The sequence below is a fragment of the Protopterus annectens genome, chromosome 4.part1, assembly GCF_019279795.1.
Source record: "Protopterus annectens isolate FY-2018-M chromosome 4.part1, PAN1.0, whole genome shotgun sequence".
Classification (NCBI taxonomy): Eukaryota; Metazoa; Chordata; order Ceratodontiformes; family Protopteridae; genus Protopterus; species Protopterus annectens.
Window position 1 is genome coordinate 978,414,142 of NC_056734.1, and position 17,500 is coordinate 978,431,641.

At 44.7% G+C, this 17,500-nt stretch overlaps 1 protein-coding gene across 1 annotated transcript in view; it reads right to left on the reverse strand.

The window, feature by feature from the left end:
- LOC122801350 (nucleolin-like) overlaps positions 1-17,500 on the reverse strand; it is a 345,442-nt gene that overhangs the window by 291,307 nt on the left and 36,635 nt on the right. Inside the window, exon 6 of the mRNA XM_044070890.1 lies at positions 5,474-5,560. Within this exon, the coding sequence (XP_043926825.1) occupies positions 5,474-5,560 (87 nt within the window). The remainder of the gene's footprint in view (positions 1-5,473; positions 5,561-17,500) is intronic.

Here is a 17,500-nt window from a genome sequence, read left to right on the forward strand (position 1 = left end):
GGGAAAAAAAGGTTCCTGTTCAGAGTGCTCTGATATAATGGAGGCCTGATCAGAGGAGGGGGATTCTTCCTCCACCCTGGGCCTTTCCAGGGGGGGGGGGGGTTTGAGAACCCCTGATAAGAGTAATTAAATCCTCAGCCATTTTAAGCATCTGTTTTTTAGGCATGGGGCCTGGAGATGGGCCCAGAGTAGCTTGTCTTTTAGAATGCATGGCTGCTTTAGACTTAGTGAAAGCCTTGATGGAAAAAGAAGAGGAAGGTCTGAAGACACCTTGAGAGGAGGCAGACCTGTCTACATTTTGAGATTCACCACCAAGAGTGGCTTTGGTATCTGTAGTCTGGGTGTGGGCCGAGGAGCCTGCGACCTTGGGCACAGAAGACACCGCCAATGAAGTGTCATCGGTAGTCAGGGGCCTTGCTGAGAACTGGACCACCTGTAGTCAGCTTTGGAGTGGTGTCGGTAAAGGCCGCGGACCTAGTGTGTCGGTCCTTATCTTTGCGCTTTTTAGACAAAACTGGAGTTTGAGTATCCGACGACAGTTAAATTTTTTGCCAAAATAATGCTGGGCGAACTCCGCCCGACGCTTAATGGTGCGTTTGTTGAATGTAGCACAAAAACGACAGACCGAGACGTCGTGGTCTGGGCCTAAACAAGGAATACAGAGGGAATGAAAATCCTTATGCGGTATTTGCTTCCCACATGAAATACAATTATTAACTTTGTCGGACATCGGTCTGAGGCAAGAAAAGTTTCCCCAACGAGGTACTTAGCTTTCAAGAAGACTTCGGTTGCAAAATTTTCATAATTTCAGGAGCTGGCCGACCGGCACTTGCAAACTGCTTCTGCTTCGGGCACCGCGCGGCAAGAAAGACTGAAGAAAATGGCGTTGGCTGGTTCTTTTATACCCCTGTCGCACTGACGTCAGGGAAGAAGCGACGACAACAGACACCGGACCTAGACTTTGGAATTCGGCTGACTGAGAAACCGCCTGACGGCAGGAGAACCCATCTGTTATGACTGCAGCTGTATGCACGATGATCATCATACATAAACTATACACTTAGAAACATCCATGAATCTAAATGTCTGTCTGGCCAAAAACAAACAAAAAATTCACCAAAAGTTGTGGCTGGCTGTGATTTTGCACAATGTGAAGGGCCAGCCTGGAATACCCCTTCCAAACAATACTGGTTAAATTACCAACTGCAATGCCACCTTTAGATTACAATGGCTGTGATGTAAGCTGCACATATGGGAAGCACTGTCCTGTGAACACGCATGACCAGCCATTGCCTGCTTACGCATTCCTGGAAAAAGTGGCTGACCTGACAAAAAAGAACAGTTGTGTAAAATCTTACCATAACCGTAGACGTCCTTCCCTTCCATGTTGCTGTATTCACTTTGGTATGGGATTTTCCGCCTCAGGCGATCTGATGTCAGCTCCTATACAAAAGCTTTTTGCCTGGCCAGGAAACCAACTACTAGGAAAACGTGCCTTGTCCACCCTTCAGCCATTTCAGCCAGCTTACCATTACAGCCATCACTGCTTTCTAGACTGGATGTTAAAACTTTTCCCAGAGAGGGGTCCTTCACATTAGACCAAGAAAACCCATCCCTCCCCATGGGATCTCAACTGTCATAGAAAAAAAAAAAAAAAAACTCACGTTACCTCCTTTGAGTGTGCTAGTTTGGCCTCCTTACAGTTGTGTACTTGGAAAACCACTCTTAGTGGCCTTTTCTTTCTTTAGAAGGCTGTCCGAACTACAGGCCCTCATGGCCTGCCCCTCCTCCCTGTACACTACCTTCCATAAATGAGAAGTTATGTACCTACCATAACGTTCCATGTTAGTGGTCTTCTTCGCCTTCTTTCTTGTTGGATGGGTTCGGAGCCGATCCTCAGCTCAGACTCTGCCAATACTAAAGCTCGAGAGCTATTTCCACCAGCTCGAGGCTCCCCTATATCCCACAATGCTAGGAGGTAAATACCCAGATCTCGTTTGATAGCTGAAAGTATAGCAGTGCTGGTCTCCTAGAGACAGAGAAAAATGAAATCCACCTCTAAAGAAACTACCTGTAGAACTATCAAATCAGGGACAATAGAGGTGGTTGACGCTGTGGAAGATAAAAGATCCCAAGGATCCTCTCGGTCTGTCCAGGCTAGGGGGATGGAGGGTGGGACGCAAGAAAGAAGGCGAGAAAACAACTAACGTGGAACATTATGGCAGGTACATAACTTCACAATGTTAAGTTGTCAATCTCGCCTTCATTCTTGCTGGATGGGACCACGTCCCTAGCACCCTTATCCTGGGTGGCTCATCGGAACAGACTCTTGAGTACAGTGGAACCAAAGTTAGCCTGGTTTCTGGAGGCCATATCCAATTTATAATGTGAGATAAAGGTATGAGAAGCCCATGTAGCTGCTTGACAGATGGAATCTATGGGCAGTCTGTCTTGAAATGCTGCTGACGTAGCCAACGCTCTGGTTGAATGAGCTCTAAGTCGTGATGGTAGCTTTTGGTGTCCGAGTTTATAAATGAAGGAAATTAGAGGCCAGCCATCTCGAAAGGGACACTTTGGAAACTGGAAGGCCCATCTTGCCTTCCGCATAAGATAGGAATAGCTGGTTAGACTTCCTAAACTGTTTAGTCCTATCCAAATAACGAAGCTGGCGATGAACATCTAGGAAATGTAACTTTTGTTCTGCCTTGTTGGAATAATTAGGGAAGAAAACTGGAAGGTAGATTGTCCGATTCAGATTCGCCTCGGAAGAAACCTTGGGTAAAAAGGAAGGGTTGGTCCGAAGTGACACCCTGTCTATGGAAAACTAAATATGGAGGACGACTGCAAAGGACATGAAGTTCAGATACCAGTCTAGCTGATGTTATGACTACTAGAAAAAGGGTTTTCCATGAAAGCAATTTCAGAGAGCAGGAAGCGGCCGGTTCGAAGGGGGGGGGGGGGATCAAGGAGGCTAGAACCAAATTTATGTCCCACTGAGGTGGGGGGGTCTCTAATTGGGGGCTTGAGCAAAAAGATACCTTTTAGAAAGGCTTTGCAAAGTTTGTGGGACATGATGCTGGAGTCTGAAAAGCCTACATGGAAATTAGATATAGCCGCCAATTGGAATAGTAGACGAAGAAGAACCAGAGTGAAAAAGTTCTGCCAGGAAGTCTAGAATAGACTGGATAGGTGCAATGAAAGGGTCTATGTTATTAGCTGCTGCCCAGAAGGAAAAATGTTTCCACTTGCTATTGTAAATCCTTCTTGTAGAAGACTCGTGGGAGGCTATAAGGATGTTACGGACCGAATGGGAAATTTACGGACCGAATGGGAAATTAAGGGAAGCCTGGCTAGGGTAGGAAGTGGAGCAACCAAGCTGTGAAGTTGAGAGATGTTAGGGAGTGGTGCAGCTGACCCGATTCTGACGAGGCCAGTAAGGAGCAATGAGGATCGTGTCTACTCTCAATGCGGTAGCTTTCTGAATTACTTGAGAGATCAGTGGAAAGGGGGGGAAAAGCATACAGAAGTCCCCGGGGCCAATAGTGGACTAGAGCGTCCCTGGCGGGGTAACCTGGTAGGGGAAAAAGGGTGAAGAAATCGTGACACTTGCTGTTTTGGGGAGTAGCAAAAAGATCGCAGCAAGGTCGGCCCCATTTCTGAAAGATTTCTTCTAGCACTGACTGTTTGAGAGACCACTCGTGTGGTATGAGTATGGCCCTGCTCAACTTGCCCGCTATCATGTTGGACTTCCTGGGGATGTGCGTTATCAGAAACCGCTGAGATGAGATCGCCCACTGCCAAAGTCTGAGTGCCTCTCGACATAAGGAATAAGACTTTGTTCCGCACTGTTTGTTGAAGTACCATACTACAGACATATTGTCTGTCTGAATTGCAATAGTCCCAGTGGGGAGAGAGCTGAAGGGCTTGCAACGCTAAAAAGTACTGCTCTCATCTCCAGGACATTTATGTGCAAATGGCTTTCGAAAGGTTGCCATGTGCCCTGGACCGTCCTGACCTGACAATGCCCCCCCCCACCCGATCAGGGAGGCGTCCGTTGTCACCGTGGCAACCGGAGGGGGGGGGGGACAAATGATCTGCCCTGAAAAACTTGATGGGAGGTCATCCACCAAGATAGATGCTTCTTGCATGACTGGGTCAGCAGAATACTGTGAGACGCCTGGTGGTAGCGGTAAGGTGCCAGTCTAAATATGGAAACACCTGGAATCCTTATAGTCTCAGATGAGCCGTGACCACTGCCATGCATTTGGTGAACACTTGGAGGGAGGGGGGGGCTGTAGTGAGACCAAAGGGCAGGGCTCTGAACTGATGGTGACTGGCTCCCAGCTGGAAGCGGAGGAACCTTCTGGAGCGTCTGTGCATCTTGATATGATAGTACACATCCTGAAGGTCTATTGAGCACACCCAATTGTCCTGACCCAAGAAGGGTAGAATGGACTGAAGCGTGACCATCCAGAATTTTTTGTTTACAGACTTGTTTAGTCTGCTGAGATCCAATATTGGTCTCCAGTCCCGTCTTTTTTGGAACCAAAAAGAATTTGGGAGTAGATTCCAGATCCTTGCTGGTCTGCTGGGACTGGCTGGATAGCTCTTTGACAGCAGCTTTGATATTTCTAGCGCTGCTTGTTCCCTTAGACCGGGTGGAACGTCTGGAAGGGGCCCTTTTGGTTGAGATGGGATGTGGACAAAGGGAACTTAACATCGACTATTACCTTGTGCACAAATCCTTCATGCCCAAAGTGGTTAATGAACTATCCCTTTACCAGTCCCTCCACCTACTTCCTTCCTGGCCACTGCTACCATCCCCCAAGGCTCATCTGCTCAGCCTTGCAAAGGCATTTGTCTCTTGTTCACATCTAGATCTGACTGGCTACTCCTCTGGGCTTCAAGTTCTGAGGTCTGTGCATGCAGACATCACATTTAAGGACTTTGGTTTATGGTTCTATGTGAGACGTCCCACGCACCTACAGCAGCCAGGCAAAATTCATTAAGTACGATACCACAGTGCTACCACCATGACCTCTCCTTCCTGGCTCATGGAAGGTGAGGGTTGTTTCCAGATTACTTCCAGAGCATTTTAAATCACAAGCAAACAAGAGTGAAGTGGGAGAGCAACATATGCCATGGCTTGACAATCTGAATGAAAAGGTTTTCAAAAAGTCAAATTTTATTAGGAAATGTCTGCTATTAATTCATTCTACCAGTAATCATTCTGATGTAAAAAAAAATATTTAGAATGTCGGCTTATGTCAAAGCATTATTTAGCCAGCATTCTAAAAGAAATTTAAGACTTGCCAAAAAAGCAGACATTGATCCAGGAGGCCAAGATTACCACCCACACAAAAGTACTTCGCCCCTAATCAGGTCAGAGTGGCAATTTGTGCATTGCCCTCCAGAGTACTTAAAACGCAAAGTTACTCTGCAAAGAGTCTCATTTCTTACCAACGTCACTTACCATCCTTCCCAAATTTTTGTTTCTTTGCTGGTGGTTTCTTCTCTGGCATTCCTTTTTTCCTCTTTCCCAGCTTCTCCTTTGTGATCTCTGCATTCCAACACAAAGAAAATGTTTCAAACCAAAATCCAACTTAAAAATGATAGTCAAATTGCACAACTTGAACCCAGATTCAACTTTACAAACTCTTCAGCACATTTCACAGGGCTATAGCAAACCTGCCAGTTTTCAGGAAACTTGGTATGCCACAGAAAACTGTAAATATGGCACATGCAAACCACAGAAACACCAAGGGAAGCCTCAAAAAAAAAAAAAAAAAAAAAAAAAAAAAAAAAAGGGTCTGCCAATGCATTCTAAGGGAGAGGTAGACAGTCAAAATACTAGTTGCTAAGGAGCTTTTTGTAGCCCAGACTGCAAAGTTGACTTCATTTCACCTCCATCTGCCTACTGTGAAGAATGCACTGCAAAGAAAAAATAAAAAGGACCGACTTGAAGGTTAACCTTCACTGTACAACAGCCAGCAATGAGGTCTACAAAGAAAATACCTGAAGGAACACTACTAAGTCTGGAATGCAATAAAACAAATTAATAGCTCACAAAGCTTTCAGACTATGGCCTTTTGAGTGCAGCATACGCTTAAAATCACAACTTCTTCCTTATCTAAAAATGTATATTTTAAGACTCAAACATATTCAAAAAATAAAAATTTTAAATATGATGTGGATTACCAGAGTTTTTTTTAAAAGAGGACATACTTTTTATATAATTGTGTGCAAAAAGTGTCATTTGATACCAATTAACCAATTATGTTATGTATACAAGGAGTGGCGATGTTTAACTGACAAGGACAGTCAAAGCTTTGTGAGCTATTAAACTTTGTTTTACTGTATTCCTGAATTGGTTGTTTCCTTCACGGACATTACTGTGCACGAAAAAGCAAGTCACCTGACTAGATAGTACTCCAGTGTTACCCCTGAAAAGGTGTGTGGGCATAAAATTCATTTTCTATTAGTTTCCACATCAGTCTGCCAAGTTTGCAAAGTTTCAGTAAATCAGTTTTCAGACACTCAATGCAGCCGACAGGTACATTCCTCAAGTTCCTAGACTGACCAGTAGGGATGGTCAAACTGAAAGCTGCATGTGATGAACATGGCGTCTCTGACAAGAGAAGGAACAATTACTACAGGTCACAGCTGTACCCCACTCTGTGCAATTCCTGCGGTCCTGCTATCAATTCTGGGGGTCACTGCACACAGAGATAAGAAACTAGCATGCAGAAGCGAATATCTGATGAGCTAGTTCAAAGTGTGGAAAAAGTACTACAGATTGTACCAAGGTTAACTTTATGCCCCCCTCCCATATCACACCTTTCAAAGATTGCTCTAACATCTACCACAAACAATGGAAATTCCAGTTCATGACTACATCTGCCAACTCATTCTGTTAAGTTCAAATAATTTCCAGTTCATGCAAGTGAACACTACCTAGTCAGAATTTTGGAATCTTGTACAATTTTCCCATTTCCATTCATCCTCAACCCCTTTACCATTTCAGTGACAATCTAGAGCAAAGGTTTTCACCGCTGGGTGATTAGCCCTGCAGTTGTAGTTCATCCACACCCCACACACAAACATACGGCCAAATTTAGAGTATCCAGTCCATCTGCTCCACGCCTTTGGAATGTGGAAAGAAACTCAAGTGAACACATGAGGGTATGCAGATTTCGGACAGAAGTAGACCTGGATAACTTCTTGCTGTGACGTGAAAAGGCTAAACACTGCACCACCTCAGGCGCAGCAACAGTATAGCCCTCTGAGAGGAGGATTGATTCTTTAAACCCTACTAGACCCTGTACTTGCTCTCCCTAGCATTCAGATGCTATGCAACAATTTCTGCAATGTGCATCCATTTGTGTGCGATGAGATCAGACAGACCTGCCTACTTCCTGACAAAAAGAGGAGCAAGCAGGGTAATAGTCTCCTCCTCCTCCTCATTACAAGCTCTGGCTGGTGCCAGAGCTAAGCAAACAAACCACCCAAGTCATACTATGTTTATCCCTTTAGGACACAGTTGGCTACACTTCTTTGCAAAGTGATCCAAGGTGTTGAATGAATGTGTTTGCACAGCATGTTGATAAACACTCACTACATGCCATCTGAAATGGAAAAGTACTTGCTTACATTGGGAAGAACATAGTCAGTGTTTTATTCCATCTTCACTGCCTAGGAATCTTCACTGCCTAACTATACCCATTAAAGTAGGCCCACCGGACAGTCCCTTTTCAGGGGTGACCCAGAATGGTTAAGTGACTTGCTCAGGGTTATACAGTACACAAATGAGAGCTAAGGGGAATCAAGACCACCATGGGAGCTACAGCTCAAACTAAAATACCGCTAAATTCTGTATCTAAAAGTACAGTTCTGCAAAACTTTGCTCACTGCTGAAAACCTACATCTGGCTACAGATTTAAAAAAGCACTCCATCCTTTACCAAAGTATCACCGTTACAGCAGACATCCCCATTTGATTAATATAAAGTAAACATGGCCTAAAGTAGTAAAGCTGTGTTATCAACTTACCAACTGTTGCAAAAATAAGTGTAGCCACTACTGCAATAAGTTCAAAGGGATCTCTGTTGCAATGTCTGACCCAAATTTAAAATCCAAGACCCATACCAACCTTAGATCACCTTCACTGCAGATGTCACCATGTCCTACTATACAACTAACCACCTTCTGTGAAAATCTTGTGCATCTGAATGGGGGGGGGGGGGGTTGGGTGGCAATACAGGACTGAGCAGAAAGAGGAAGGACCATGTCATCCCAGTTACTGAATGTATATAGAAAACAAATGAAGGTAAAAAGCAGGGACAGACACCCATATAATGCTACCAGCAAAGACAAAACACATGAAATATGTAGAAAACTTTTAGTTTGCTTTCCACATTATTTCACTAGTTACCTAAAATCCAATAGAAATAAAATTTTAGTTTTGAAGCATGCGGACACTGGAATGAGTCAAATAAAGCCTGTACGGGGAAGGTAGGATGCTCTGGCACAAGGGTTAAGTTCCTCCAAGCAGGAAAGCCAAGACTGTGACACAGTATTACAGCAAACAAAGATGTGCAAAAGGGGGAGGTCATACTGCATAAATGCACAGGATAAAGGCTCCAGGCAGTATAGTTTTGTAAACCAAGGCTACCAGTGCTGCTTAGTACCGCTTACCCAACATGCACTCTACTGCTCTTCACCAGATCAAAAGGTAGCAGTTCTGAAATGCTACATAGCTAGACTGACAAATGTCCAGACATTACACAGAATATGGACACTACATGCACTGTACTTTATTGCTGCTCTGATGGTTTCATGGCTAGCTGGAACATTGAGGATGGCCCCGTTACCTGAAAGGGCAGGAGATCTCCATCCTCTAAACTGGGACAGAGTTCCCATCTCTTCACTTTGGGAAAGAATACCTTACCAAAAGGTGACCTCAAAGGATCATCTTTATAGGTCCAGGTAGGTACTAGGCTGCCTGAGGGCATTTATAAGCCTAGCCAGAGTGTCAGCTTTCACCGCCCCATTGATTAAATGATCCTGTCAATCAGAACCAATGAAGTGATCCCAGGGGCGTATTTTCTGTTACCCATCCACTCATCAAGGCTTCTCTGAGTGTTAGTGAGGGGCTCTGCCTAATGTAGTTTGGAATTTTGTTCCAAAGCATGGGGAGTCTGACGGGAATCTATCCTTCCAGCATGTTCCATTTATTGTTGTGGCGATTTCTTTAGGTGGAACATGTCCATCAATTCTTATTTTGGCATCAGGCAGAGATAAGAGTAAAGAGCTATACCACTGGAGTACTGCCGGAGTTTGTCAGGCTGCACAGGACACGTTTGAGGCTAGTAATCCTCTTGGTGAGGTACTTTTTGTGGTCTCTCCAGCTGTTGGAAGCGTCTTGAGGTACATCCCAAATGGGGCATTGTACTCTATGATGAGTCTGATGGGTAACGAGTACAGCGGCACTATAACCTCTATTTCTATATGCTAACCCTTTAGTAATTAGATGAGCCACATAGGATTTCTTAACTACTTTGGTAATATGATTGTCAAAGGAGAGATTGCCATCTACCTGGATCCCCAGATCTCTTACCTCTTCTGTATTAAGGGGGCTGCCACCTATGTGGTAATTCGCTAGTATTTTGTTTTTTCCAAACGGGATGATTATGCATTTTTTGGCATTTAGCTTGAGACCATGACTGACACCAGGTGTCCGTTCAGTAAGGCACTTTTGGAGGATGTCAGTGTCAGCCGGAGTCTCAATTATGGCTCCCAGTTTGCAGTCATCAGTAAACTTGGTTAGCCATAGTCCTCCTGTGTTTGCCTGTACTTCTGAGAAGTACATGCCGAACAGTACAGGTCCCAGGACCGAGCCTTGTGGGACACCACTTGTGACTGGTTTAGAGTCGGACCTGAAGCCCGCTATTCTTACCGTGCGAGTTCTAAGCCAGTTGGCAACCCATCTCGTGATGTAGGGGGTTTATGTTCAGGCTGGCGAATGGTGTCAAGACTTTGCGAGGTCAAGGTAGGCTGTGTGAACAACCTTTCCCTCATCTATGGCCTTGGTGACCATCTCGAAGAAGTCAACCAGGTTTAGTAGGCATGATCTGCCCTTAAAACCGAACTGGGTCGGGTCAAGTGTTTGGAGGTTACAAATGTCCGAGTTTCACGAGGATGCACTCCAGCCTTGCAGACCAGGCTAGTCAGGCTTACGGGGCGATGGTCATTCCACTCCACAAAGGAGTGGCCACAGATGACCCTGATAACTGTTGTGCGTCATTCTATGGGCACGTAGCCTGTGGAGAGGCAGAGGTTGAACAACTTGTTTAGGTGGGGGGTTAGTTAGTTCTGTAGTTCGTGCAAGATGCAGCCTGGGACACCATCTGGCCCCATTGACTGTTTCTGGCTTTTGAAAGGGCCCTTCTGGGGGTAAACTTTGCACCAAATCTGCCAGGATGTTGGCAATATCAGTAGGTTCGGTACATTTTGTGCTATTTTGCACTAGTTCAATGCACATCTGCGAGTTGCCACTTAAATTCTTAACATAGCTATAGGCTTTGCGGTTATTTTTTTTTCGAAGTTAGCCTTGGATGACTTTATGCAGGACCTTAAGTTTCTTACAGATACTGATCAGGGATGTCTTTCCTTCGTGGGATTTGCTTTTTCTGAACTAGTTTCCTCCTCCTATTGTATAGCCTGTTTATGGCAGGGGTCCACCAAACTGGTTTCCTTCTCTTAGAGGAGTGAGTCTTGGTTTTGCTAGGGATGGCACAATCCATGCCTCCTTGTAGGTGCCCAGAGTGCATTTGTAAAGGTTTCTGCATCTTGAGCAGTGTTATCCTTTAGCGTGGGGGCTGTAAAACTTACCGCCTCGTCATAAAGGTGAAGTTTGCTTTAGAAAATGTTTCCTTAGTTGGGGGTGGTGTGGGGTGTGGACATCCAGAGTGGATTAGTTTATGGTCTTCTTCTGGGCTGGAACCACTCCTCCAGGAGGGATAGGCTGCTCAAAAGCTCCTCTCTCACAGGTGAAGAGAAACTTCCTTCTATCAAAGTAAGGTATGGGCAATTCAAACCTTTACCAGCATTGAATTCAGCACTAGCTTGCAAACTAGACTATACTAGCTTAGAAAGGTGGGAAACTTTTTTTTTTTTTATACAAGGCAAAAACAGTAAATAACAAACGCACTTAAAACAGCTTTAAACGACTACAAACTATCAGAAAAAGGCTATCGCACTTTAGTGTGTAGCCTACAACAGTTAAACAAAAAACGACTTTTTAAAAAGCGCAGGCAATCAAATAAGTACAAGATGTGAAGAAAAACAAAACAGGCTTCTGCATCACAATAAACGCTGGGGGGAAAAAAAAAAACAGCATTTAGGCGGAAAAGGAGTTATATACTCACCACAACATTCCATCAGAGTAGTTATACTTAATTTTTCTGCAACCAGTGAGTATTCAGATCCATATCGGATGCGAGCCGGCAACTTTTTTTCTAGCATCTGCTCCAAGCTCAGAGCTCCTCCCCCTACCCATAATGCACTACCACCTCCTAACTTCCCTCAGATAGAGTTTGCTGCAACTAGACACATTACCAACTCAGCCTAATGAGCCAAACCTGTACATGGACATGACAAGGTCCGGGGGACTGAGGGAGGGAAAGATGCAGAAAAATGAAGTAAAACTACTCTGATGGAACATTACGATGAGTACATAACTACTCCAGATAAAGAAGTTAACTTCATTTTATCTGCAACGTGTGTCCCCAGCTACTCCAATCCTGGGAGGCCCTTATGGAAGGATATTCCTGAGCACCGCAGAGCCAAAGTATGTTCTACCTCTAGAAATCAGGACCAATTTATACTGGGAAATGAAGGTATGTGAATTCGCCCAGGCTGCTGCATAAATGTCATCCAAAGGAACCCTAGACCAAAAGGCAGCAGAAGTCGCCATGGACCTGGTAGAGTGAGCTTTAACAATACCAGGAGAAGATAAACCTTTTGCTTTGTAGACATGCAAAATGCAAAGAGTGATCCATCTAGCCAAAAAAGCCTTAGAAATAGCTATTCCAAAAAAGGATTTGGAAAAGGAAACTGGTCAGACTTGCGGGATGGATTTTGTTCTATGAAGACAGAAGCGAAGTAAGTCTATGAACATCCAACAAATGAAGTTTGTATTCAACCTGGTTTTGGAAATTAGGAAAGAAAACAGGCAGATTAATGGACTGGTTTATATTTGCTTCAAATGCCACTTTAGGTAAGTAAGAAGGATTAGTACGGAGAGAGACCCTATCCTTAAAGGAGCCAAATAAGGAGGCACGGCAGACAGAGCTTAAAGCTGAGAAACCCTCCTAGCTGACTAATGGGGACTAGGAAAGCAGTCTTCCAGGATAAAAATTTTAAATCCACAGATGCTGCAGGATCAAATGGGGGAGTCACCAATGCCTGCAAGACAAAGGCATGGTCCCAAGGGGGCACCGAATCCTTGACAATAATGCGCAAAAGAAAAAGTGCCTTTAAGGGGAAAAAAAAAAAAAAAGTCTTACACAACCTAGAAGGGGCTAAGGCGATGTCTTCAACATGAAAATTAGAAATGGCTGCCATTTGTACTTTCATTGTGGAGGAGCTAGCTGGAACACGGGCTGTAAAGGGATCTACATTTCTCTGAGGCCCAAATGGAAAAACCGTTCCATTTACTGCAATAAAGTTTCCTAGTGGAATCTTTTAAGGGAAGCCACCAGAATGGATTTTACAGGGGATGAAACACGGAGTCCTGGCAATCAGCGGAACTGGAGCAACCAAGCTGTCAGCTTGAGGCTGCCCAGGTCGGGCGGGCAAACACCTGAAGGATGGGAGATTAGATCCAGGCAGGGATCCAGAACCCCACGGAGAAGCTAAGAGAGGAGACCAAAGGAATGGGAACCAAACCTGGTGAGGCCAGAACGGGCCAATGAGGATAACTTTGCACCACAGTCTGCAAGCTTTCTAAAGAAACTTCAGAATGAGTGGCAATGGTGAGTAAGCATACAGAAGCCAGAGGGGCCAAGCATGGACTAGAGCGCATCTCCGGTGGCATCCCCTGGTGAGGGAATCCGAGCTAAGAACTCTCAGCACTTCATGTTGGAAGGAGATACGAAGAGATCGCAGCAAGGCTGACCCCATGCAAGGAACCGCTACGGACAGTTTCAGAGATGGCTCGTTTGAGAAGCAGCTTTGAAACCTCTAGAGTTGCGGCCTTCCCTGTGAGCAGGTGGAACATCCAGGAGATGTTTTGGAAAATTTGGAGGGGCACAAATGGGATAGTGTACCTCTGGATATAATCCATCACCCGGTGATCTGCTATGGACTCCCATGCTGTTGGGTACAAGGACAATCTCCCCCCAGACTGCCTCCAGAGTAGGACAACCGGGCAACCCCTCAGGGCTGCTGAGCAGGTCCATCAGGAAAAGGTTCCCTAGATCCAAAATTCCTGGGACCCCCTGTACCTCTGGGTCAGTGTCGATCCTGTCCCCCTCTGCCACTGGGGGAGTAGTTATCCTGAGAATCCCAGGAAAACAGATTTTCAGAACCACATCTTCTGCTGCCCTCGGATTCCTATAGAAGGACTGCTGAGGGTTAGAGAAGCGGATCCCGTCGGCAGACAAATTCTTCCAGTCTTTTTCGCTCTGGACAAGTGGGTCACATATTGTCTTCCCGAAAAGGGAAGAACAGTCGTAGGGAGCATTAATAAAAAACGCCTTGAAAGGATCTGCAAATTGACAACCTGAGCCAGGCGTGACACCTCATGGCTATGCCTGTCCCAGCCGCCCTAACTGCTCCTTCCATGGCATGGGAAAGGAGCCGCATAGACGTGTTCGACACAGACTTCAGTCTCAACATTTTTGCTGAGAACAGCTGTTTGTCCTGTGGCGATAAGAACTCTGGGGGCGACTCAAATTCCGATACAAAGCCGGATCACGTGCCAAACAGTTCAGTGCACGGATTGAAAATGTTGCAGAGGAATAAACTCGCTTCCAAACCTGAACTTCTTGTCTGGAGGGTTGACTGAGGAACTCTCCTGTGCTAGTTCCTTCTTGGTGGCCTCTGCAATCAACATAGCGTCAACTGGGGCTCCTTTTGACCAAGGTTGTCTGTCAGGAGATAAAACTTGTTGGGATGTTTGGGGATGGGATCCATGGATTCTTCCATGCCTGTGTAGTGATAAGGTCCACCAAGGGGCCCGCTGGCAGAGACACCCAGGAAGCAGATGGGCCCGTGCCAAAGGCCTCCAAGAACAGTTAGTCATCCACAAAAGGATTTGGGGATGACCAACCTCCACTCTGGCGAAGATCTCCAGGATGTCTCTGAAGGAGACGTCGTCGGGAGGCGACTTGGGGGAACCTTCTCCTTTCTCTAACTTGGTGTCCGTAGTTGATGGTCTCAGGGGAGTCCAAGTGCCACCTTTTGCATTTGCACTTATGATGACGCACTTCAGTTGGGGCTTTCTGAAGAGGACTTATGAGCCGCAGGGGGTTCCTCAGGGGGAATAACCTGGAGCTCCTCTGGCACGGGCTATCCTCACGACAGGATGAAGGGAGTAGTCACCAAATCCAGAGGGGTCTGGGAGGAATCCGAGGGGAAGGGCTGGGCTCTCAATCCCTCGGAGAGAACCCTCTCCACCACTTCAAAGGTGAAGGAGAGCATACCTCCTTGGCACCCAGCAAGGAGGAAGCCCTCCCCAGATCCGAAGCAGGGACCGGAGCCGAAGCAAGGGTAGCCCGAGGTCAGAGGAAACTGGTCTGATCTGAAAAGAGGCAGAGCAGAAAAATCCATTCCCTCCCCCGAGAGCTTATGGCCACACACTGCATTTTTTAAACACAGAATTTGGCTGATCAGCCATGATCCTGCACCAAACACCACTCCCTACAAAGATCACCACACAAACACACGTAGGGGAAGGGCAGGCATAACTACTCTACAGAGTTTTATAACAAAAACTTTTTTTTTAAGTAACTGACGAACAAGCGATATACTAGTAGGGGAGGAAGGGAAACTACTAACAGACACTCAAACTCAACAGTCCTGGATACAGTAAATCTGTACCTGGACTACACTAGTTACAGGAAAGGCGGGGACCAAATGCAAACAGGCTTTTAAACGAGAAAGTAGAAATATGGAAAATACAATTTCCAGGCCAAAACCCACTCTCTGTGGTAGATAAGCTAGGAGGCTTCCCTCCAACACAGAAAAGCTTTGGGGGGGCTCAGAAGTTTGCCAACAGTCCTGAATACAGCAAGTCTCTATCTGGACTAGACTAGTTACAGGAAAGGCAGCTCAGATTGTTTTTACCCAGACATCATATCCAACTTACAATACCATATAAATGTACTTGGCAATGACCACTTAGCACAACACATCATTCAAGGACTCTTAAAAGGTTACCCAAGCAACAAATTATTCTCTAGAACTGTACAGAACCCAGGTAATTGTTTATGCCCAACATTTAATGCAACTTAATAGCCACCTGGCAAAGGTGATGTCAGACATGTCAATTTGGGAGAAAGGGCAACAGCTGTGCACCTTTCCTGAAGGGCTTGGTTCTTATAGCAGCTTAAGTGACAATAAAAACCCAAACCTTCAAACAATCCCTCTGGTTACTTAAACTGGAAAGACAAAATATACTGGATTAAGGTATCCTTGGCTGCCACTTTAGGAATTAGAGAGGGACTGGCTTTCACCATAACCATCTCTGTGAAAGATTAAATCTAAAGGGAACTGAAAAGTTATGGTCAAAACCAAGAAAGACCATTTAAGAATTCTACAGCAAATGGCTCCAAGTTTTTCTAAAAAAAATTAAGTACCAAGGAGATAGAGTCAAAAAAGAGGTCTCAACAGGAAAGACTCAACCCACCCCCCAAAAAAAGGCTTTAGGAAGCTATAGATAAACAAGATTGCTAAATATTTTATGTCCTCGTTTAATTTAGCAAGAGTATTTCTGGCTTTTTGCCTGCCAACAATTTTTTTTCCATTATGCAGATCATTTATATTATGGTTCCACCATAGAAGTATTACTATTAAGATCATATATGAAAATTATTTCAGGCATTCACTGCACCGAAAAAGCATTTTACTGAAAACCCAGTTGGTAGAAAATGGAATATAGCCCCTGCCCCACTGCAGTGCGACCCTTTTTATGAAGGGAGATGAAAACATTTCAGTGTTAGAAGTAAACCCTCTGAATGAGGACAGCTGCATTTTGAGTTATGGGAAGAATAGAAAAGTTTTCCTCCCCAGAGTCATGCACAACCTAAAAGAAAGGTACAAAAAACTTAGAGGGAAGAGCCAACTGGTATGTAGTATCCACTTCTTGAAAGAGCAGGGGATTCACTTCAATGTGCTTTGAGTCTAGGCATCTTAACATACAAGGGGGTTGCAGAGTGCTTACCCTTTAACCCCCCCGACACTCTTAGGTTATTTACGTAACAAAGAAAATGAACTAGAGGAAGTTAATGGGGTGGAAAACTCCTAAATACTTAGCGATTTGCCAGAAAGTCATTTTAGGAAGCACAGAGGGGGGTAAAGTTGGGTTATGGTGGTAATCAATCCCTCCAACAGGAAAGACTTTAGCAGGATCAAATAAAAAAATATAAGACAATATCAGGGATGTTCAACACACATGCTTCTTAAAACATCTGCAAAGTACACAAACATCTTTAGCACTGTGTGGTAAAGGCTTGTTTGATTTTAAGCTCATCTACTAGTGCTCCGGTTTAGGACCAAGTCTGTCTGCCTCTTATTGCCTTTGAATTTGAGCCAATGAAAAAGAAACTGGATCCGTCTGATGCCATATCGGGCCACAGAGCAGACAGAGAAACAAAGTTCAAAATCATGGAATTCCACCATATGGAGCAGATGAGAGCTGTACTTTATGTTCAACATTAACTAGCCTAGGTCACACCCACAAACTAGAATCCTAAACATGCAGTTCTCACAAATGCAAGGGATACAGTCTGCAGATTTTTCCTACTAGCAATCTGCATTCTAATCTGTTGCAGCCAGAAACTAAAATTGCTTGCCTGTAAAATAACAAATACAAAAATAATTGATGCATGCCACGTGTGCTGTATAATATATATACTCCCATAACTAAAACATAATAGGGATTTAAAGGGGCCATTCTGGAATTCATTGCACCCTATTTTGAAACAAAAGCAGGGAAACCGAGGAATTTGATACAGTTGAGAGGTATGGGTGTCGCATTTACTTCAGGATTCTATGACCTCACCCTCGCTTTTAAGAACCATAGCCAGAAGTATTGTATTTCATGACTGGAAATTTATGTTTTTTTTTTTTTTTTACTTCAGTAACAAAAGTAAAAATCCAGATAACTAATGTAGCTGACAGAACTCCAAACCACTTAAGACAGTATTTGCCTTTAAAGCACAAGCACTACTTTTCACTCATCCTTTAGCCAGGGGACTAAGGTAGTACTGCATCTACTG